The sequence below is a fragment of the Harpia harpyja genome, chromosome 11, assembly GCF_026419915.1.
Source record: "Harpia harpyja isolate bHarHar1 chromosome 11, bHarHar1 primary haplotype, whole genome shotgun sequence".
Lineage (NCBI taxonomy): Eukaryota > Metazoa > Chordata > Aves > Accipitriformes > Accipitridae > Harpia > Harpia harpyja.
In genome coordinates this window covers 5,116,842-5,139,247 of record NC_068950.1, presented here as the reverse complement: position 1 = coordinate 5,139,247, position 22,406 = coordinate 5,116,842, and the positions used below count along the sequence as shown (strand labels likewise).

Here is a 22,406-nt window from a genome sequence, read left to right as displayed (position 1 = left end):
TTGGTGGTTGCAAGCGCCACGGCTCACCCACCAAGCCACCCTGTTCCCGCTGCCCGCACCCACCCTCCCAGCCTGCCACTGGGAGATAGGACCCCCACCTAGCTGTGGGGCTGGGGGCCGCCACGGGGCACGTCCCCACGCCAGCACCCGAGGACAAGGTTTGGGGCACCGGTGCTGTGGCCCCCGTCAGCTGGTTCACCCCATGACCCGCTCTCCGCCGGTCAGGTCAGCTGTTCCCGACGGGAAACTGAGTCACGGCAAGGCGATGCGACCTGGCAGTGCCCACGGTGGGGAGCCCGTGGCAGAGCCACCATGGGAGCCGGCTCTGCCAGCCGGCTGTGCCGGGGCTCAGTGAGCGTGGGGCAGCCTGGCATTGCCTCAGTGGGGGGCTCGGTGGTCTCCGAGGCCGGGTGAAGGGCTGCGGGTGCAGGACGGGGTGATGCTGGCTGGGCGGGCGGAGAGGTTCCCCTCTTGCTGGGTGGGGCGCGAGCGAGAGCAAACAGTGATTAAGGTGCAGTGGTGTCATCCCGAATTCCTGTTCGCCTCCAGGCCAGCAGAGCTGTGCCGCTGGTTGCCCCTTCAATGTGGCCACGAGCTGGCAGCGCCCCGGCATCTGTCCTGGCCCTGACCGCAAAGAGTCGGCGGTGAGGCTGGGCCAGGGAGGAGGGGAAGGAGAAAGGCTGGATGGTGGCGAGGTGGCAGAGTTTTTGCTTCTTATCCATTCCCGGTGGCCATCTCCTCCCTACACTGCCAATGCCTGGGGCTGCTGGTACCACCTGTGATGGGCTGGATCCGGCCAGGCTGGACATGTCCTCTGGCATTGCCCAGGCGGGCACAGCTTCCTGGCACTAAGCCTGGTTCTGGCAGCACCCAGGCACTGGACGGCAGCTCTGGCCCCTCCGGCCCCGCTGCTTCCCCATTGCTGGGAACGGCGCCGGTCAGGGCCAGGGTCAGCGTCTCTGCGCCTGTCGTCTGTGAGCGGAGCGGCACCGGGCTCCGCATCACAGCACGTGGAAGGGGAGATGGTTTTTAGGGGAGGTTCGGTGACCTCCAGTGCTGCCTCATCCGAAACGGTGCTGGGCAAGGAGAGGGGAGGCCACTCCTCTCTTGGGAGCAAATATTACCCCCGGAGCTCGACTGTCACCAGCGGTGAACTGGCTCCACCTCGTTTCTGGCTTTGCCAGGACCAGGACCCCAGTTTAAATCTGTCCCAGTCCGCAGAGTGAGGACCTCGTCAAGACCAAAGGAGGTCCTGCTCTGGGGTAACCTCTCCACCTCCATCCCTGTGGCCCCAAAACCATGGGGCTGAGTCCCAAACCTGCAGCACCCAGCACCTGCTGCCCCACGGGCCATTCCTGCTCGGGTGGCCCCGCAGCATCTCCTTTTCCCCCAGGACTTTCCCCGGGCCGCGCCAACATCTGTCAGTGCTGGAGGTTGGGCACCGCACACAAAGGGTTAAGGAGACGGTGGCAGGGAGCGGGTGCGTGGGTCCGGTGTTGCTCACGGCAGGTGTGGTGCCGCTTATGTAACCTCATACTTTTGGGTTGCACCGACGCGCTCGGGGAGTTTTGTCGCTCTCACTCCGGCGCGATTCGGCCACGACTGTCCCAATAGCGGCACTCAGGGCCGCGCTGGGCAAGCCGGCGACCGCCTTTCGGGAGGGGCGAGTTCGTTGGGGCCGGACCCTGCATGCCCCAAAGAGTCACCACATTGCTCCCGGTCTCAGTTTCCCCATCTGTGAAATGGGGCTAATGAGGTTGACCTCCTTCGGGCAGCGCCCGTGACCTCTGGGGACGGGCAGCGGCCTCGTGCCGCGCACGCCGCCAGCACGGGGGCTGCTCCCAACCAGGGCTGGTCGAGATGTGTGCTGCGGTGGGATTTCAGGAGCCATCCAGGGCTGTGCTTGCAGAAGCCCTGCTGGAAGCAGAGCCTGTAAAGACGGAGGCGAGATGTCGCCCCGTGTCCCGTCTGCGTGCCCATCCATGCGGAGCGCAGTGGAGAGGAGGGAGGAAAGCCGGGAGGAAGGAGCGAATCCGACCGGCGAGAGCAGCGAACCCGTTCCCAATCGCCGTCAGCAAAATCATGTCAGACAGCAGCACTGGAGCGCGGCAGGCGGCTCGGCTTCCTCTGCCCCCCGCACCCCTCCGCCCCCCACCCGGCCACTGGTGTCCCCCTCCCTGGCTGCACCCGCTCCCGCGCCGGAGCAGAGCGAGGCGGTAGCTCAGCACACGGGTGGGAGCACACAAAGTGCCACCACGGCTCAGCCCCCCCGTCCGTCTGCCGCTGCTGCCCGTCCGTGCCACTGCGAGGGGACAGTACCGGGAGTGGGGGGAGAGCCCCTCTGCCACTGGCCCGGCAGCGTCCCTGCACCCTCGGCTCAGCCCCAGGCTTTGGGATGGATCTGGGTTGAAATCACGTTCTTCAGCCATGCTTAAATGATTTAATTTGTTTGGGGGCCATCGTGCCCCCTGCAGAGCCCAACTGCGAGGGCAGGGGGGAGTCTGGGGAGGTGGCAGTGATGCCATGCATGTGATAGTGGTGGCGGCTGCATCTGTGCCCGCGGTGGATGCCACCTCCATGCCCACGGCTGATGTGGTGTCCGTGCCCACGCCATGCCTGTGGCCATGACTGATGCCTTGCTCGTGCCCCTGGCAGATGCCACATCCGTGCCTGTGGTGGATGCCGGGTTCATGCCCATGGTAGATGCCCTCTCTGCCCACAGCAGGTCTCCAGGCCAGTGCCACTGTCCCCAAGACCCAGGCATCCCTTGGTGCTGCTGAGCACCGACCACATCCCTCACGCCCTGAGCCCTGGCCCGGCCGTGACACGGACCAACCGCCTCCACCCCTGTGGTGTGGCACCATGGGGACTCTGGTGACATGGTGCAAGAGTTGCACCTCAAACCCCAGCCATGGGGCTTTGCCCCGTGCCGACACCTCTGGCGCTGCACCATGAGGTCTCGTTGCGTGGTCCAGAGCCATCATTTCTTTGCATTTATTCCAGCAGCGTATTGGAGCTCCCCATTATCCAGGACACGACCCCGGGCCCCAAAGCCCTCTGTGTGCATCGCAGCATGAAGGACAGGGTGAGAATGGCTCGCTGCCACCCCCAAAGCTTCCCGCTGCACACTTTCCGAACCACAGCTCTCCCAGCCAGGATGTCCCCTCGGACCCCAGCATCTGCACCCTGCTGTGGGGACACGGTGGGGCGGCTCGGGGGTCCCCACGCTTCCCACATCCCCCCAGCGCCGGGTGTCTGCGCTTTCTCCAGGGCTCCCCCGCTCTGTCCTGCCGGGGGGTGCGGGGGTCCCTGCGGTTGGGGGGGGGACCACCCTGGGATTGGGGGGGGGACAGCGGAGCCGCACGGGGAAGGGGGTGAAGCAAGATGGGGCGGTGATTCAGCGGGACACGCAGCCGGCCCCGTGCCTGGGCGAGCCGGGACAGGACGGGCACCGGCACGGCCCTCCCATGGGCGGGCAGCACCCGGGGTGTGGGGGGGTGCAGCGCCGAGCACCCCGCTGCCAGAGCAGCGTACCCCGTTACCCCGGGTGTCGAGCAGCCCCCGGCACCGAGGAGACGCCGGGCAGCCCCAGCGCAGCGCCCATGTACAGCGCCGAGCACCGGCGCGGCGGGGATGGGGATGGAGATGGAGGAGGAGGAGGAGGAGGAGGAGGAGGAGGAGGAGGAGGAGGAGGAGGAGGAAGGGCAGGAGGTGGGGCTGGAAGTGAAACCGATTTGGGGGGGGCGGGGCGGGGCGGGCTCGTCATGTGAACGGCCGCATGCTCGGGCAGAAGTGGGTCAGCGGCGCCGCGGAGGGGCAGGTGCCAGAGCCGCCCGGTGCCTCCCGGTGCCGCCCGGTGCCTCCCGGTGCCACCGTTCCCCGCCCCGCCGCAGGGACCCCCGCGCCGCCCCATGCGCCCCCCGGCGCGGTCCTGAGCGCCGCTGGCCACGATGCGGGGTGAGTCCGTTGCGGGGGGGGGGGGGGGGTCTGGGGGGGAGCGCCCGGTTGCGGGGAGGCAGCGGCAAAAGTTGTCGCCGGTGGGGGGACACGGGGGGGTGACCCGGCATCAGCCCCGCCGGGGGGGGGCGGAGGGGACCCGGTATCAGCCCCGCCGGGGGGACACGGGAGGACCGGCGTCAGCCCCGCGGGGGGAACACGGGGGGGGGGACCCGCATCAGCCCCGCCGGGGTCGGTCTGGCTCCCCCCTTCATTAGGAATAAAATTCTTGTTTATTTTGCTTCGCTTTCCGACGCCGGCTTAGACCCGCTCTTAAGCTTTTCCTCGCACTAAACCCCTTAATCTCCTCTTCAATATGTTGCTCCCACCAGGGCTGGATTTATTGTGGGTTTTTTCCCCCTTTTCCCCCCTCCCCACTGCAGTTTCGGGGGTGGTTTGGGGGCAGCCGGTGGGATGCTCCTGCGGGGCCAGGCGAGGGACCAGCCGCAATTTCGGGTGCCCCTTATCCAGGGAAGGGGGTGAGTCGTGCCAGCGCCTGCCTGATTTTATCCGTTATTAAAGGCGATTCCTACTTTTCCCCCCTCCGCTTTGCAAAGCAGGCGGTTGGGAGGAGGAGGATGGAGGGAGGAAGGCTCCGGCGGGACGATCCATCGGGGCCCGGTGATGGTGACGCAGTGGCGGAGGACCCAGCTCTCCCCGTGCCTGTTCCCAACCAAGCTGCTGGGAGTGTGGCTGGGACCTAACACCCTGGGGTGGGATTTTTATCCCCCTTTAAAGCCGTTTTCCATCATTGCCTGGCGTGCGCGAGCCCTTCACCCCCGCCAGGACTTGCTTGTGCACGTCTTTAGGTGTGTTTTTTGGGTATGTGTATTTAGGTGTATTTTTGGGTGCAATATTTAGGTGTATTTTTGGGTGTACGTATGGGGATGTACATCTCTGAGGTCCTCAAATTGCTTTTCCTCCCTCCCCGGCGCGGCCGCCGATGCTGCGGCTGTGCCACCCGCCGCACTCTTGTGTAATGGTGGGGCTGGGCAAGGGCGAGGCGAGCCCCCCTGCATCCCTTTCCTGCCCCGTGACATCCCGGGATTTCACCTTTATTAGTACGGAGGGAAGCATTAACGCCTGCCTAATTAATAACACTGCCTGACTCTTACGTAGCACTTGCACAGCCGGCACTGGGCTTAATTAGCAGCTGGGTGAACTTTTCCTTTTTTTTTAATCTTTTTTTCCTTTTTTCCCCCCAATTACTGTGTGTTGGCCCTAATTAAGGGCCAAACCCCCCTGATATCACATCATTTTCCCCTGTCGGGTGTTTTTCCCGCAGTCCTGCCCGGCGCGGGGTCCCCATCTCTCGCCAAAGCCCAAGTGCCGCATGGCGACGCCAAATCGATTCAATTTCTGTTTTCTTCCCCAAAACCGCCACTGCTCTGCCCTGTTCCCTGGGGGCCACAGCAGCTCCTCGCTCCTCTCCTTCCCGCGCCGCGGCTGCGCCGGGGCCAGGCAAGAGGCTTTGCCTTGTATAATCCTATAGGGTTTCCAGCCCTCCCGCTCGCTTGTTTTGCAAGCGGCGTGGCGAGGAGCGTGCGGTGGCTCGGCAGCCTTTCCGACTTGTCCTAGTGACCTAGATCTGTCATTGGAAAAATCAGAGAGGGCGGAGGAGGAGCTTCTCTGCCCGTTTAGCCAGCGTGCGCACGCTGGCATGGGTGAGGATGGCCGGCACCCATCGGTCCTCCCGCACGACGGCTGTGCCTGTCCTGGGTACCGTGGGATGGGGATGGGGATGGCCGTGCCCTTTGCCTCCTGAAAATAAGGTTGGAGGAGAAAGGTGCCCACCGGCAGCGTGGGGTCCTGAGGGATCCAGCCAGGATTTGGGATCCTTGACCCTGATAACCCCGCGGAGTGTCAGCACCTGGAGGGGGAGAGTGCAGTGATGGGGACATGTTGGTCCCTGTCCCCACGGGTGGCAGCAGGTAACCCCACAACCCGGTGAACTCAGCAGCGGCTATTTAAAGAGCTGCTAATGTCTAAATCGCGCCCGGTTTATTGGATGCGGTGAGCAGAGCCGCTCTCACTGCCTTTATTTAGCCCCATGGAGATAATTCCTCCCCCTCTGCCCCTCCCCGATTTAGCTGTAGGACCAGAGGGATTCTCCCACCGTAGCCCTGTTTCTCCTCACCCTGGGCCGGTGGCAGGTCCCCTTCCCCACCACCGCACCTTTGCCACCCTCCTGTGCCAGCCAAAGTGCAAAGGGCTGTGTCCCACGCCAGTGGGGCTGGCCTTGGAGCGATGCCACGCGGTGCGGGAGACGGTGAACCAGAGCAGCCGGGACAGGAGCCGGCTGGCTGTAGGGGAGCCTCATCACCCACCCGATGCTGCTTGTGGGTGAACCGCTTGCTGCGATTTCCAAGCCGAGGACACGCACTGCACCACGGGACAGGGAAAATACGGCACCTTGCCGGGTATCGGGGCAGGTGTGAAGCCACCGGCCGCTTGGCCATGAGCAAAGGTGGCTGGGGGAGAGTGGCTGAGCTCTGTTCTGGCCCAAAGTTTCCAGGAAATCTCTGCTAATCAATTAAGAAACCAGTTCCTACCTCCAGCATCACAGCCCGGCACGGGACTGGAGTTGTGTAATTTAAATTTTCCATATTGCCCACATGATCCCAGCCCTGGTGTTGCCGTTGCCCCTGTGACCTGGAGCCAGTGCTTTGGACATCATGCCGGGGCCATGCCAGCCGCATGCTGCAAACCGTGCCGGCCTCACGCAGCCCCAGCCTGTTTGGGGTTACCCCCAGGGTGCATGGATGGGGATGGGATTTGCCGGCGGTGATAGCCGAAATGCCGGGGTGCTGGAGGACCCTGGGGCGCTGCAGCACGAGAGCCTGTTTAAAAGCAAAACCAATGGCAGTTGTAAAGGGGTGATCACTCCCTTTATTTACTTATTTATTCCTCCTCCGCCACCCCTACCCCACGGCCACCTTCCCAAAATACAACGGTGGCTAATTGCTGTGGGGAAGCACAGCAGCTCCCAGAGATGGGTGCAGCCGGGAGCAGCACCGGGCCCCAGGGTCGGAGGTTGCTGCAGGGGATGAGGAAGCAGAGCTGGGTTTTGGGGCAGGGATGGGGAGGTGGGATGGCATCGTAGGTCCCTGTGTGTCCCCGCGTGTCCCTGTGCAGCCTGGACCCATCTTCCTCTCCCTGCTCTGGATGCTGAGCCGGAGGAATGCTGAGCTGGAAGGGACAGGACGGTGGTGGCAGAACATCAGAGCATCCCTGCGCCCTGGCTGGGGCTGGGGACGTGAGGGAGGGCTGCGGGGCTGCTGCTAATTACCGGAGGTGCCCGTCCTGCGGCATCGATCGCGGCAGCAGGATGGGGCACAGACCTACTTTCCCAGCAGGTTCGCTGGGTAATGAGCCAGGGCACCGGGGAAGTTGCCTGCCCCGACTCTCGCCCCGGCAGCCAAGGGGGTATTTGGGGCAGGGACAGTCATGGGGGCACAGATTCACCTCCGAAACACCCAGAGCTGGGCTGCTCAACCCTCCGTGCCCCCACCCCAGCAAGGGGCACCCATGCCTGGGGGTCGGTTTGCTCCCATGGCCTCATGTGGCCCACCCAGGGGAGGGGGTGGCCGTATCCTGACCCCAGCCCCACAGGTTGAAGGGTGTGCGGGCTCGCTCTGAGGGAGTCTGCGCAGAGGGCTTTGCAGGAACCTGACGGTGCCCCCCAAAACATCACTACCCCCCCAGGAGTCCTCGCTCCTCAGCCGGGTTTTGGGGCAGGGATGCACCCCTCAGGGGCACCCAGTCCCCATCGAGCCGGCTGGATCCAAAAAGCCTCCGGCAGAAGCGGGGTCACGGCACATCCCGGGGCTCAGTGGGGTGCTGAGGGTTTTGGGGTGACCCCCCCTGCCCCAGCAGTAAGATCATACAGCCAAGGGGAGGGATGGGGGGAGGAGGAGGATGGGGCCACCTATGGCCCCTGCACCGCAGAGGGAGGGTCCAGACCCCCGTGGCCGGATCCTGCAGGGGTGCAAGAGGGATGCCCACCCTCAGGGTGGAGGTGATGGAGAGGAGGGTGTGCTGGCGCAGGAGGAAGGCCGAGTCTTGCTCTAGGGAGGGTGGCTCTGGCTCTGCCAAAACCACTGGAGCCGCCTGCCCAGTTTGGGGCAAGCGGTGCTGGGCTGGAGGCGACACACATGGGGGGTGACAGGAGACCTGGGACCTGCGTCCCCCACGGAGAGCTGCAGCTCGGGGCGGCAAATGGGTGTCCCCAGCTCGAGGTATCACCCCAAAATGCCCCAAAGGCCCCATCCCCAGCAGCAGGAGGTCGGGGTGCAGCCCCGGCTCCGTCCCGGTACGGCTGTGGGAAGGGTTAACGGCCACGGCGTTACACAAGCGTGTGGGGCCACAGGCAGAAAGTGTGTCAGTGGGACAGGATGGCTCCAGCCACGAAGCCATACAGTCACCGCACCGGGGGCCAACCGCCACCGGCACCACCGAGGCGGACGTCCCCATGGCCGGACGGTGCCGCGGTGCCACTTACATAAGGGCCGGCCGGTGGCAGCGGGCCGGGAGTTGGGCAAGAAATATTTACACTGGGAGGAGAGCAAATACCGCGGCCGGGACATTTTAATTGCCAGCTGGAGATTATTATTTATTTTTTTTAACCCTTTTTTTTTTTTTTTTTTTTTCCCCTGCCCCCTATTTTAGCCCCGCCAGCCCCAAGGAGGAGTTTCACTGCCTGCCCCCCACCCCGGGCAGGGGGAATGGGTTTTCTTCCACCTAAATAAACCCCCCTTTTGTACAGCGTGGCCAATACTCACAGGGTTATGGTGGGAGGAGGGGGAGCCCAGTGCTCCGGTGGGGAAACTGAGGCACAGCGAGGGGGAGAGGTTTCATGCCCGGAGTGTGGGGTCTGCTGTGATGTTTCCCCCTGACTGCAGTGATATTTGAGGGATATGGGGTGCTGCTGCAGCCACCCCACCAGCACCCACATCTCTCCCTGTCCTGCTGGGTTTGCCCCAGGGGCATGTCTGGTCCCGGGGGTCCCCGGGGAGACATGGCCGCGGCACGAGGGGACGCCGAGGGAGCCAGCACGGTGATTCAGCCAGGGCTTACAAACAGAGCAGCAATTAAACGCTGTTCTGGGCTGTAATTGCCATCACGCCGGGGTTACGGCTGTATCTCCACGTCAGTTATTTGGGGCGAACGTCTTACGAGCAGGTCAGGTGCTGGCGGTGGGCACGGCCGTGTAATTAGCAGGATGCTAATTAGAGCCCCAAGAGGCTGCGGGCACACAGTGAGCGGTTGGGGCTTCTCCTTCGCAGCACCCAGGGGTGATGGTTGGCTCCGGAGGAGCCAGGAGAGCATTGTCCCCCCATACCCTTAGCTCTGCCCATGCCGGCTGGGGGGGTCTCTGGGTGGGGCTCCCCTCTGCCTGGGCCCCGGGGTGCAGGGGCAGGATTTGGCCATCGGCATCACACAAAGCCATCCCCATCGTTGGGAGCTGACGAACGGCTTTCGGGGCCCCCGCGGGGTGAGCGGAGCAGCACCCTCGGGTTCTGCTCGGCGGGTGCTGGTGGGTGCGAGGGCCACGCTCAGCCCATATGTTTTGCCGGGCGCGCGGTGCCGGTAATTGCAGGGGGCCGGGAGTATCGGCCGCGGGCGTGAGGGCGCGGCACGCCGGCGATGCATCACCCCAGCGCTCCCGGCGGCTGCAATTACGTTGCATAACGAACCGACGCCGCTTCCTGCTGGGGGTGGCACCACCTCCCTGTGCCCCCCATGGTGCCACCACCTCCGTCCTGTCCCCGCGCTCCTCCCGGGGCGATAGGGACGGGGTTTGGGGCAGGGCGTCGGGGCGCGGAGGGGTCCCCACGGTTTGCAGGTTGCACCCCGCTCTGGCGGCACGGGCGAAGGCGACGGTGGGGGCCGGGGAATCGGGGGGTTTCTTGGTTGTCAGAGTCCGCAAGCGAGATGGGGGTGCTGGCACGTCGCCCTGCCGGTGCCTCTGTCCCCTGTCAAAGGGGTGACCCCCCCTGGGGCTGCTTCTGGGGGGGGGGGCTTGAACGGGAGGATGTCCTGGCCATCCCTGCCCGCTCCCCGCCGGCCCCGGGTGGGCAGCTCTGCTGTCCCGGCCCCAAAAGTACAGCAGAGGCACAGGCAGAGGCTTTGGGGAGGGACAGGGGGGTGTGTGACCCCCTTGGGTTTGGGGGACGACAACAACAACACAGCCCTGGGAGAAGCCCAGCTCAGGAGCTCTGGGGAAGGGGGGTGAACCCCAAAATCACCTGGCGCATTTGGGGCAGGAGCCGAGCAGCGAGTCAACGGGTGGAGGAGGGATCCGTCCCTCCGCTTGTACCCGGACTTGGGGTGAGTCCTTCCCCCGTATGGCTGGGAGTAAATCTGCCCCGGAGAGGGGGACCGATGGCATCCCTGGGGGACCGATGGCATCCCCAGGGGACCGATGGCATCCCGGCCACCCCGCTGCATGGCGAGGCTTGTGCTGACCCAGCCCAGCCTCCCCAAAAGCAGCGAGGGACCCCAGGGCACCGCCGGGTGCCGGGGTGCAGGCGGCACTGGTCGAGCACCGGGGCTGTCACCCACAGAGGTGGCCCCTGCCAGCAGCGATCCGCAAAACACGTCCCTCGACCAGAACCAGTTACTCCCAGGGGAGAAGAGAGGCAGAAGGGAATTACCCAAGCCGGAGATTTGCACAGGCCCAGGAGATTTGAAATAACCATAATCTGGCCGCGGGGGTTATTTTGGCGTGGCAGCGGCTGCCCAGCACCCTCGAGAGCAATGCCAAGCTGAGCCCGGCCGGGGGGCGCGGGGGCTGGAGCGGGGATTAGAGGGTGCAGAGATGCCGGGAGGCACGTACGAGTCCCGGAGGTGCCCCATGTCCCCCCCCCCTAGTGCACACGGGGCGGGCAGAGCCAGCCCAGATCTGGGGCAGCTGGAAAATGAGGAGGACGAAGCCTATTAGCAGCTCAGTGCCAGCGAAGCAGAAGCGGGGAGGGAAGCGGATTTGTGGGGGGAAGGGGGCTGGGACCTTGAGCCGGCAATGGCTATATCGGTCCTGGGTTTTCTAAGGAGCTGCTGGGGGGGTCAGGGGCCCCCCGGACCCTCTGCTTGGGCCAGACCCCAGGCAGCAGAGGGTCCGTGGCTGCAGGGACAGGGATGGTCCCTGTGCTGAGGGTGTCCCTGCCTGCGGTGCCCTCCCAGCGTGCACGCACCAGCTGAAAAATAAGGGGAATGATTCCAAAACGGGGTCCCAGGCAGGCTGGTGCACAAACGTGCTGTACTCTCGTAGCTCAAAGGGCTTTTCTACCCATCTCTTGGTCCTGGAGAGGATGGCGGAGCGGATGGGGGTACCCCACGTCCTGCCTGGGCCTTTTCGGGGGCCTCTCTGAGGCGCAAGCATCCTTGTGGGGTCTGTGGGAAGGGCTGAGCTGCCGGCAGGTCCAGATCTCCTGCCTCAGTTTCCCCAGCTGCCGAGCAGGGCTGCAGCTGTCGCAGAGGGAGGGCCATCTCCCTCGTTCGGTTTAGTGGCAGCCATCATTAACCACTGTGGTTTTCCCCCTTTTCCCCTTTCACCGCAGCCCAAATTGAAGTGATCCCGTGCAAGATCTGCGGAGACAAGTCCTCGGGGATCCACTACGGCGTTATCACCTGTGAAGGCTGCAAGGTGAGCCCAGGAATACCCGGAGATGGGTGCCAGCGGGCGGGCGGCCACAGGGGCTGGCATCCCGCCGGGCACTTTCCCAACACCTCCCCATCCCACGCAGGGTTTTTTTCGGAGGAGCCAGCAGAACAACGCCAGCTACTCCTGCTCCCGGCAGAGGAACTGCCTGATCGACCGCACCAACCGCAACCGCTGCCAGCACTGCCGCCTGCAGAAATGCCTGGCGCTGGGCATGTCCCGCGACGGTGAGTTGTGCCCGGGGTCACCAGGGGCATGTCTGCTCCTCCTCAGAGCCAGTCGGGCTGTCAGGGCTGAAGCTGTTTCCCCCGTGGGGCCAGCCCGGTGAAAGGAGGTTTTTGGGAAGCGAGAAATGCTTTTGCATCTTCCATAGGAAAATTTAAATCGATTCTGTTCCGTTCGACCCTGGGTCGGTCTGGGGCGGGGGGTGCATCCGATGGGGCCCCTACCCCACTCAGGGCTCCTGCACCCCTAAACCACATGCTCCCCTGGGAGGCAGGACCCTTCCCAGGGCAGGCGGGCGGTCGCGGCTCCTGCTCTGTGGGGGCAAAGCTGCCCTGACACGGCCACTCTCTCCTCACCGGGCAGCGGTGAAGTTCGGTCGCATGTCGAAGAAGCAGCGGGACAGCCTCTACGCCGAGGTGCAGAAGCACCAGCAGAGCCAGGAGCAGAGCGGCGGCACCAAGGATGAGCCCGAGCCCCTGAGCCGCGTCTACACCACCAGCGTCAGCAGTGGGCTCTCGGACCTGGATGACATTTCCACGCTGTCGGACGGGCTCCTCTTTGAATTCCCCCTCACCCCCGATGGCAGCAGCACCTACTACAACCTCGACCTGCTCGCCTCGGCGCAGCCCTCGCCTGACCAGTCCAGCCTGGACGTGGCTGATGCCACGCTTATCAAGCAGGAGTCCATCTACGAGCTGATGCTGGAGCCAGCCCTGTTCGCACACGGCGCGCTGGAGGGCGGCCAGCTGGCTGCCGATATCTCGGTCCTCGAGATCGGTGAGCATTGGCATGGTCCCGGTGCGATGCCGGGCACACACGGGGTGTGCAGCCCTGGGGATGGTGCTTGGTGCAGTCCTGGGCACCTTGCAGGACAAATCCAGCCCTGGGTGCCCATGCTGTGCCAGGCACGCTCGCAGTGAGGGACCGACCCAGCCCCAGCCCTTGGAGCAGCCCCAAGCCCATCCCCTCCTGCAGGCTGAGCACTGTCGGAGCTCAGCGCACCTGAGGTTGTGTGGAGCATTTCCCCCTCTGCCTTGGGGACAGCCCCCGATGCTCATCTGTCCTCATATCCCCGTGACACCGCGCGTGAGCCCCTCTGCCCCTCCAGCCCCAGCAGCCCCCCAGGACACCCAGGAGAGGACGGCGTCGGGGTGTGGGGACAGGGGGGCCGGCGGGGTCCCCGGGACTCACCGCCCGCTGCCCTTACCTTGCAGACCGGGTAGCCCAGAACGTGGTGAAGTCGCACCTGGAGACGTGCCAGTACACGACGGAGGAGCTCAAGCGCCTGGCGTGGACCCTCTACTCCCCCGAGGAGGTCCGCGCCTTGCAGAGCAAGGTGAGTGCCGCTGCCGTGGCCCCCCCAGCTCCCCGCCACAGCCAGAGCTGCGGCAGCCCTTGGCAAGGGCCACCGCTATCCCCCAGTGCTGCGCCAAGGCAGGGATGAAGGCGAGGAGGATGAGGAGGGTCTTTCAGTGCTTTGGGAGCTGCAAAAGCCCAGTATTGGGGTGGGTTTGTGGTGGCAGGTCATGTCCTGGCTGTCCTAGTGCCACCACCCCCTCCACGGATGGCATGGCACCTGGGTCCCTTCCCCGCCCTGTGCAATGGGGTGGGGGGGGGGAACAGCGGAGTCAGGGTGATGGGGTGGCAGCGAGCCCTAAGGGATGTCCCCGCTGTGCCGGCAGAGCTGCGAGGCCATGTGGCAGCAGTGCTCGCTGCAGATCTCCAATGCCATCCAGTACGTGGTGGAGTTCGCCAAGCGCATCGACGGCTTCATGGAGCTCTGCCAGAACGACCAAATCATTCTGCTGAAAGCCGGTAAGAGCAGGGCACCCTGCCGTCCCCCTTCGTGTCCCTGCCATCCCCCCCACATCCCCACCATCCCTCTTGCGTCCCCAACACCTCTCGCGAGCGGCAGCCGCGGTGCCGAAGGCATATCCCATCTTTTCTTTTGGCTAGTGCTTTCCTTTCGGGATCTCCCCTCCCTCACCACCCCGGTTGGCCCCGGGCTCGGCATCGGTGCTTAGGGAGCAGGTACTGGGGTGGAAGGAGTTGAAGGTGATATTTAAAGGTGATGGTATAGAGAGGGACGTGAGCAGTGGCCTCCCTGAGCAGAGGCTTTTCTCCATGGTGGCCCTCAACCAAATGTCACCCAGAAACCAGGATAGAAATGAGCCCAGTGGGTTTTCCCCCAGAAAAAGGGGTGCCAAACCCAAAAGGGAGCAGGGAGGGAGAAGAGGAAAGGATTGACCTCTTCTCCCAGCAAGAGACCGGGAAGAGGAGGACAACGGCAGCGCACACCTGTCTGTCTGCCCGAGCTGGTGACGCCGTGCCCAGGCGAGGGACCTGAAAGTGCAAAAGCCCCAAAATGCCAAAAAAGGCAGAAAAGCCTCCCAGTTTGTGAACTTTCAGGGCTGGGGAGCTGAAAGCCTCACCCAGCACAGGGAATGTGTGCCAGCCTCCCGGTAGAGTGCTGAACCCTGAAGCCAGAGCTGGCTGTACCCAACATGCTGGAGTTTAACTCATTCTTTCATTTCTTCCTTCCATTTTCTTTTTATTTATTTTGTTTTCACCCTCTCCCCTCTTGGTGCTCCACCATGACCTCGATCGATCTCTGTGTCCGGCTGCAAATGCCTGGATAATATTTGCCTTTGGTGAAATATTGTGGTCGCAATTGGAAACCTAAAAATACCAAACCCCCAAACCCAAATTGGATTTATTGGAATAACCAATCTGCTCTTGGGAATGAACAATCTGGACTTCAAACTTGCACTGGGGGCTTTCCTCTTTCTTACATTTGGTCCGGGGATGATGGAACCCCCCCCTGCCCTGCCCTGCCCTGCCCTCGTCTGCGCTCTCTCTGCCTACGTCAGGTTGCCTCGAGGTGCTCCTGATCCGCATGATCCGTGCGTTCAACCCCTTGAACAACACCGTCCTCTTCGAGGGGAAGTTTGGTGGCGTGCAGATGTTCAAGTCGCTTGGTAAGACCTGCTTCGCTGCGCCTCTCTCGGGGTTCTCCTCTCCTTTCAACGCCCGGACAGGGCTGGGGTTTGCAGCCAGGTGAAATGCAGCATCCCTGCGGCTGGGCTAAATCCCCAGGGGACAGGAGGGGGTGAGACCCCCCCATGTTTGCTCCCACACCCGTTGGGATCGGGTTGATGTGCGCCACAGTTGGGACCCGCTTTCTGCCCCAGCCCAAAGCCCAGTGATGCCGGGCATCCTCTGCTGCAGACCCCCCCATTCACCCATCTTGCCTGCCAAAAGCTTTCCGAGCCCCGGGTGCCGCTGGGGTTGGCCGGCTGGTGGGATTTTGGGGGTGCCGCCAGGCAGCATGCAGCCGTGACGTCCCCCTCTTCTCCGCTGTCCCCCCATCAGGCTGTGACGACCTCATTGGCGCCGTCTTCGAGCTGGGGAGGACCCTGTGCCGCCTGCAGCTGTCGGACGAGGAGCTCGCCCTCTTCACCGCTGCCGTCCTGCTCTCCCCAGGTATGGGGGTCTCTGGGGGGGACACCACAGCTAGGGCTGGCTGACGAGGGGGGTGTTGTACCAAAGCTGGGGAGAGCTGACCTGTAAATCTCAGCGCTGCTTCCTTGGTGGATGATTTAAGTTACTCCTGGGAAAGGAGGTTGGGGGACAAAATGCATCTGAAAATGCATCTGCCAGAACTCCTCAGCGGGAGGAGGAGCCACATTGCCCACAGTGGGATGGGGGGATGCAGAAAGGGGCTGCCTGGCCATGTCACCGTCCCCAAAAGCATCCTGGGGAGCAGGAAGGGTTAAAAGCACAAGAGGCCACCGCACTGACTCGGCCATCTCCCGTAGATCGCCCGTGGCTGACGGAGTCCAAGAAGGTGCAGAAGCTCCAGGACAAGATCTATGTGGCCCTGCAGCATGAGATCCAGAAGAAACACTCTGCCGAGGACAAGCTCTCGAAGGTAAAGGAGCTGCCTGCGTGCGGCACGGGGAGCCCGACCGGGGCATGGCACGTGTGCCACGGGGAGATGTCTGAACTGGTGGATGTAGCTGTGTCAGAGCTCACTAGCCACGCATGGCATTTTTGGGGGGGTGAGCCCTGGGACCTGTTGAAGGAGGAGGATTTCTCTTTCCAAGGGCTGTGCATCTCTGTTGCGGTGCAGGTGGAGGCAGCCCCGTGCCGCTGAGCCCAGCAGTGCATCAGGCAGTGGGGGTTTGGGGCAAAAGGAGCTGTTTCAGGAACGCTTTGGGCAGGACAGAGCTGGGATGGGGACGGGGTGGGCACTGGGGGGCTCCTCACATCCTCCCAGGTGCTGGTTTTCCTGCACAAAGATGTGGGTTTGGAGGCAAGACCATGCTGCTGCCAGGCTGCCCAAAGGTGGGGGTGTATGCTGGTGCCCCCCGTGCCAGGCAGAGCCAGTGGTCTCCAAACCCACCCGCTTGTCCCCAAGGAAGGGGGAACGGCAGCGTGAGAGATGCTAGCAGGGAACCCAGCGGTCACCAGCTCCTTCTTTCCCTGCAGATGGTTTCCAAGCTGCCCTTGATGAAGACCATTTGCAACCTGCACTTGGACAAGCTGGAATTTTTCCGTCTCCTGCACCCGGAGACCGCCATGAACTTCCCACCCCTCTATAAGGAGGTCTTTAACTCGGAGCTTCAGTACAGCGACCCACGGGAGAGCTAAGGCTGGGAGCCGCCAGCCTCCTTCGAGTTCCCCAAAATTTGGAGACGAACTAAACTTCAGAGGTTTGGGGCAGTTTATTTAAATCAAATAATCAAACTCAAGAGAACCCAGGGGGCTGGGGTATATCCCTGGCCCCGTTTCCTCGCTGTGGATTGCAATAGCTCTTGAATGTAAAGCACCTTGAAGGAAAAAGCAAACGGACTTTGCCATACCAGTGAAATGAATGTGAAACTTCTGCTCGGGAGAGGAGATGCTCCTGGCAGTGGTAAGGGACCAACTCCTCCCCACAGTGCACGGACCCAGGGGAGCGCACGCCACGCACACGCCGCCACGCTCGCGGCACAGCCCTTCCCGCTGTCCTGGCTGCACTCCATTGCTGATTTTTATTTTTTTTTAATTATTATTTTTATTTTATTTTTTTTACCCAAACACAAGGCATGGGATAAAGAAGGGGCAAGGCAGACTTGGCTGGATAGGGGTGAACCAGGCCAGTGGGGGCAGCTTTGGGCTCCCGGCTGGAGCCGAGGAGAAGGCGAAGGCAGAGCCTTTGCTTTATTTCTTCTCCCATGGGTGCAGCAAGCCCGCAGGGCATGGGGTGACCTCAGGAGCTTGGCTGAGAAAGACCTGGCTGTGGCTGGAGGGGGATTCAGCACAGGATTTTCCCATGGAGGAGGCTGGTTTGAGGGAAAGGATGCCCAATGCATCGGGGAAAAGCTTTGCAGGGTCTCCGTGCTCTCCATCGCAGCATTTTTCCAAATGCCTGGCCAACTCCCCATCCAGCTGGCTGACCACCTGGCTTTTCGGAGCTGATTCGGCAGGTCTGCCTACCTCATGCCATCTTTCCACATCCCGAGCGCTTTTCGAAGAGGGGCTTTGCCCTTGCGACTGTGGCCAAATCCCAGCTCCCGGCTGCTCCAGCCCAGAGGCAGCCACAGGCGTTGGTGCAGGCGCTGGGGCTCGGTGCCTGTCCCCACGTGTCGTCGCAGGCAGTGGCCCTTTGGGTACTGGCTGTTGTGTGTAGTTTTCTTATCGAGATCGTTAAAACTGTCCCATGGCTCAGCACCCAGAGGAGGTTCTATGACCTTTCGTCCGCCCAGCCCACAGCTGGTGCCACTGCCGGGTCCCCCCTTCCCATGCCGGGACCACCGGGAGCATGGCCGTGGCTGCTGTTGCAGGTCAAGTTGGACCCAGGCTTTTCCCCCCAAGGAGCTCTTTAGAACTGTTATTTTGGGGGTTGCTCTCTATTTAGCAGGACCTGGGAGCTTTTTAGGGAAAGAAGCTGCCCACTGGGGTCAAGGGGAAGTGAAAGGTCCTTATTCCTTCCCCGGGAAGTCACGGTGTGGTCGGGACCTGCTGCTCCAAGCTTGGGAGGCTCAAAAGGTAAAGAAGGGATGGATTTGTGGGGTGATGCTGTGATAGCCTGCAGCCAGCAGGGCTGCTTGAGGGGCTCTCTGGCCAGGCTCTGCAGATGGTTTTTCTGTCCCTATTCCTGCTCCTCCTGCAGCGAATGCCAAAAGCTACAGGGGAAAAACCTGCTCTGAGGCAGCCCCAGTTTCTGCTGACAAAGGGCTAAAATCCCAAGCCCCTTCCCGCTTCGTGTTGATTTCTCGTGCGTCCAACCCCATCCTCTGGCAGCTCAGATCATCCCCAAGTGTAAGCTGAAGACCTTCAATTCCATAATTGCACCCCTTAAAGTAAAGGAGCAGCTTTCTTAGTGATGGTAGGGGATATTCATGCTTTTGGTTAAAAGACCTCCTAGGGAAGACCATGGACCACTGTTGACCAGGGAAGACTCGCCAGTAAGCCTATGGGATTTCTGCTTTGGTATAAGGCGGAGAAAAACTTGGGACCATGCTATTCCCTGGCAGCTGCCATCCGCCACATACAGCCATGCGCTTTCTGGTTTTGCTAACCGCTGTCTGAACTGCTTCTCGAAGCACATTGGAGTTCGTCAGCCTTGTTTCTCTCCCCGATGGCGTTACAGCCCAGGTCTCTGGTGAAGGCTGCTGACCCTCCCAGCGGTCCTGCGTGATGTTGAGTGCCAATGCGTCGTTCTCCAGTGCAGCGTTCGCCGGGGCGGGGATGCGCCATGCTTGTTTCCTGCCCTCTTGGATCCTAAAGCTTGTGAGAAGTGAGAAGTTAGTACTGCCTTTTTCGTCTAGAGGGTTGTGCCTTTTTTTGAAGAATCATTTCCGACAGCACCGTTCGCTTCCCAGCTCCTCCCTGCAGGGAAAAGCACACGAAAAAATGAATGTGCTTCGCGGAGGGGGCTCTCGCCCTCTGTTTCTGCAGGACAGCAGCACTCCCTTTCTCAGAGGAGACAGCCGCGGGTGTTTTGAAATGTTTGAGGGGAAAAAAAAAAAAAGCACACACCCTTCTTTACATCCTCAGTATTCGTCAGCCAATGTGCACCAATGGTCAATGTCACTGTTTTCATTTCATCTGGCAAAGAAACCAAGAAAGCACCTTAAATTGGGAAAAGACTGAGCCCTCGCCACCGGTTGCGTTTTTCTGGCTTATGACACAGCGTCCATCCCATGGGACAGATTTTGGATTCTGAGCAATAAAAGCCCCTGTGGGAATCTAGGGAAGACTGGAAGTATTAAACACGTGTAACTCAACCTGCCAAAGTGCGGGAACCTGCACTTTTAAGTTCTCTTTAAAGGAACCGACTTGTTGATGAAATGATTTCTTGGGAGGGGATAAATGATTAAATGTCGATTAAATGATTTCTTGCCTGGGACGGGCAGCACGCATCGAAAGGGATGGCAAGGGCTCGCCAAACCCCCCACAGCACCTCCGCTGGCTGCAGCCTCTGCTTTCAGCTCACCCGAATACACAGGGCAGTGGTGGCAGTGCCAAGGTCCCTTGCGCTCCCTCTGTGCCACCAAGAGCAGTGGCTCGGCAGAGCCAGGCATCGAGCTTGTAGAGAAAGGGCAAATGAAAAAGCCTGGGTAGAAATGCCTGAAAAAGGGAGATTTCCACTCTCCCCTGCGCCGGAGCTGCGCGTGGCCAGCGGAGATGATGCACGAGAGCCCTGAGACCCCCAGCTTGCTTCAATGCTCGGTCCTCGGCATCTTGGAAACGTTTCCATCCCACTGACCATAAGACATTTTGCCGCTTTATTTTCAGACAGACCTCGGCAGCAGTTCCCTTGAGCTGGGCAACCTCAGATGCGAGGGATTGCTCTTTTCCAGACGAAGATTAATTTTGTGTGTGTTTGTTTGCTCTGGCAGTTTAGCTGAGTGTGCATTTCCACCTCCAGAACCCTCACACTGTGTATAAAAATGGATAAAATATATATATAATATATATTCTTGTGAATGTTGGTGCAAAAGAGAAAAATATATAAAGTTTCAGTTGGTTTTATGTTATTTTTTATCTATATGAATGAAAGGAAGAAATGGAAAACATTTTTTTCCATTTACCACCCTCCACACACACCTACCTGTAGATACCAACAGGTTTTATGGAAATGTTTTACTTTTTAGATTTAGGAACATGCTTCTGTTCTCATTGAATGTTCTGTCTTGTAAGATTGTAATTTCTATTTTTTTAAAGAAAAGAAAATAATTAAATAAAATTTCCTCTTTCGGACCAGTCAGCTAGGAAGGGAGGGTGGGGGAGGGAGAAACGTTTATTTAAGGACAAAAGCATTGTCTGAATTTTTCATGACATTAAATAAAAAGTAATATAATGTATGGACAAAAAACTTTTTATTGAGGTGTATTCTATAGGTATATAGAAGTATATTGCACAAAATTTACAGGGAGAAAAATAAAGTCTGTTTTACAATGTAAAAAAAAATAATAATGTTGGAAATAGTGACTGTGATTCCAAATTTTAGCAAAGTCTGGGGCTGGAAGCAAAGTCCTCAAAGTCACAGAAAAGCCTTTCATTTCTTCAGCAGACTCAGGACCAAGCTGTACCAGAAGCCCCGATCCAGTGCAGGATTTGGACATAAGGCTAGGTTTTAGTTGTTTTAAAGTATTACTGGGTCACTTAAAGCTAGGCACACACTGGGAATGATCCCGAGATCTGGGAAGGAGCTTCATCTGGGAAATGTCTGTTCAACCACGACCACAGTGAGGACAGTGACCGCATCTGGCAGTACTGGGGACACGTTTTGGGGCAGGGGTACATGGATTTGTTTTCAAACAGTACCCAGTCCTAGGAGGGAAGGCAGGCCCTGGATACAAGCACTCGTGTGCAAGGACTCCTCTCCATCAGGATGCAGACAGTTCTAAGGTATCACTGGGTATCAAGGGTGCAAATCTCATCCTCATTTCCCCCTTCCACTTCCCCTGACAATCTCACCTGGGTACCTGCTCCCCCACTCCCTGTACCAATCCAGAGCAGTTGTGTCCCTCGGCAGCAGCAGTTGAACTGTCCGGGAGCTGTGGAGCAGAGCAAAATAATGAAAAGGGATCCTTGTACCAGCAGGGTCAGTAAATCCCAGGGTCTCACCCCACCGGCTCCCCAGCCACTGCCGCTCCGCCATTCCCAGGAGGCAACACACGTCCTCCTTCACGGTTTCCACCCACAGAGTTTATATATTGCAGGATAAAACCTGGTTGCTACAGAGAGCCAGTAACAGCCAGAAACATGGCATGGCTCATGGAGACATGGGGAAGGGCTATCATCCCATTTGGAGACGGAGGGAGCGGAGCTGGGACCCCGGGGAGCCACTGTGTCCGGCATGGGAGCACGCAGGGACCAGCTGGAGCTGTGGCAGCAATGCAGATGTAGCAGCCCATGGCCTCGCCAAATTGCCACACACTGGCACTTTTATTTGGTTTTCGTTTTTGAAAAGATGTCTTTTTGCACAAAAATCACGTTTCTTCATTTTTTTGGGGGGGGGAGACTAAATAAAGCATGGGAAAGTAGTCAAAAAATCCCTTGCAAAGAGCTACTCCTTAAACAAAACATGTTTATGAAAAATGGCCTTTCAGTTCCAGGGGAGATGCTGGGAATTGCCGGGAGGAGTGTTGACATCCGCAGTCCGTGGGAGCCAGCGGAGGACGGGTTCCAGGGGCCCCTGGAACCCCAAACACCTCCAGCAAGAGGGGACGGCCCGAGCGTGTCTGTCCCACACGGGGCACAGCGAGGACAGGAGCTGCCGGTACGAGGGTGACCCGGCTGCCCAGTGTCCCCGTCCCTGGGCTTCTGCCACCCCGCTGCCCATCCCGCCTTCCCCCAGTAAGCACTCCTTCTCCCTTACTGGTGGCCCAATGTCCCCAGTAGCACTGGATTTACTGGGGCGGAGTGACCTCTACTGGTTTATAGCTAAAATATTCATTCCCTGCATGTCTGTGATGCTTCTAGATCGATGGAGGCAGGAGGCCTGATCCTTCCCTCCGCCAAAAAACATCTGCCCAGCTGGCAAATCCTGCAGCCAGGGGCACTGCCTGCGCCTGCTTTGGGGAGCAAATCCCCTGCAAAGCTGGGCAGCCTGCCTAGAGCAGGGGCCGAACGCGAGCAATGAGCCCCAAGACCTGTATTTTAGGGAAACTTTGCAGACGAGCGGTGGGAGAGCCTCAGCATTTGCTCAGCTAAGTGTTAAAGGGATGAGTCTGAATCAGACAGCCTGGAGCTGGGAGCGCCGTGTTTACAGCAGCCCCAGGGCTTGTAAATGTTTTTAAAGTAGAGTAGCATTTATATACAGCTGAATTAACAGCATTTACATAAAGCTGGTACCTCGGAGATGGATGGGTACCTATGTTAAGGAGTCTAACGCAGCGTAAGGAGTTAAGGAGCTACAGAACCAAACAAAAGTGTATAAATCCAGAAAGTGTCTAAGTCCAGCTGTCAGTGTGGCAGGGTAGGGGCTTCCCAGTACGCTGTTGTCAGGCTGTGTCGGCACAAAGATTTC

The 22,406-nt window shown here is 60.2% G+C and overlaps 1 protein-coding gene across 1 annotated transcript; it reads left to right on the top strand.

Annotated features, from left to right (window-relative positions):
• The first annotated feature begins 3,771 nt into the window (after nucleotides 1-3,771).
• Nucleotides 3,772-18,916, top strand: LOC128148210 (nuclear receptor ROR-beta-like). The gene is made up of 10 exons (XM_052801769.1): nucleotides 3,772-3,957; nucleotides 11,556-11,641; nucleotides 11,742-11,883; nucleotides 12,245-12,658; nucleotides 13,096-13,217; nucleotides 13,564-13,696; nucleotides 14,752-14,859; nucleotides 15,254-15,364; nucleotides 15,700-15,812; nucleotides 16,373-18,916. The coding sequence occupies exons 1-10, from the start codon at nucleotides 3,951-3,953 to the stop codon at nucleotides 16,532-16,534; spliced, it is 1,398 nt and encodes a 465-aa protein (XP_052657729.1). The 5' UTR covers nucleotides 3,772-3,950; the 3' UTR covers nucleotides 16,535-18,916.
• The last annotated feature ends 3,490 nt before the right edge of the window (nucleotides 18,917-22,406 follow it).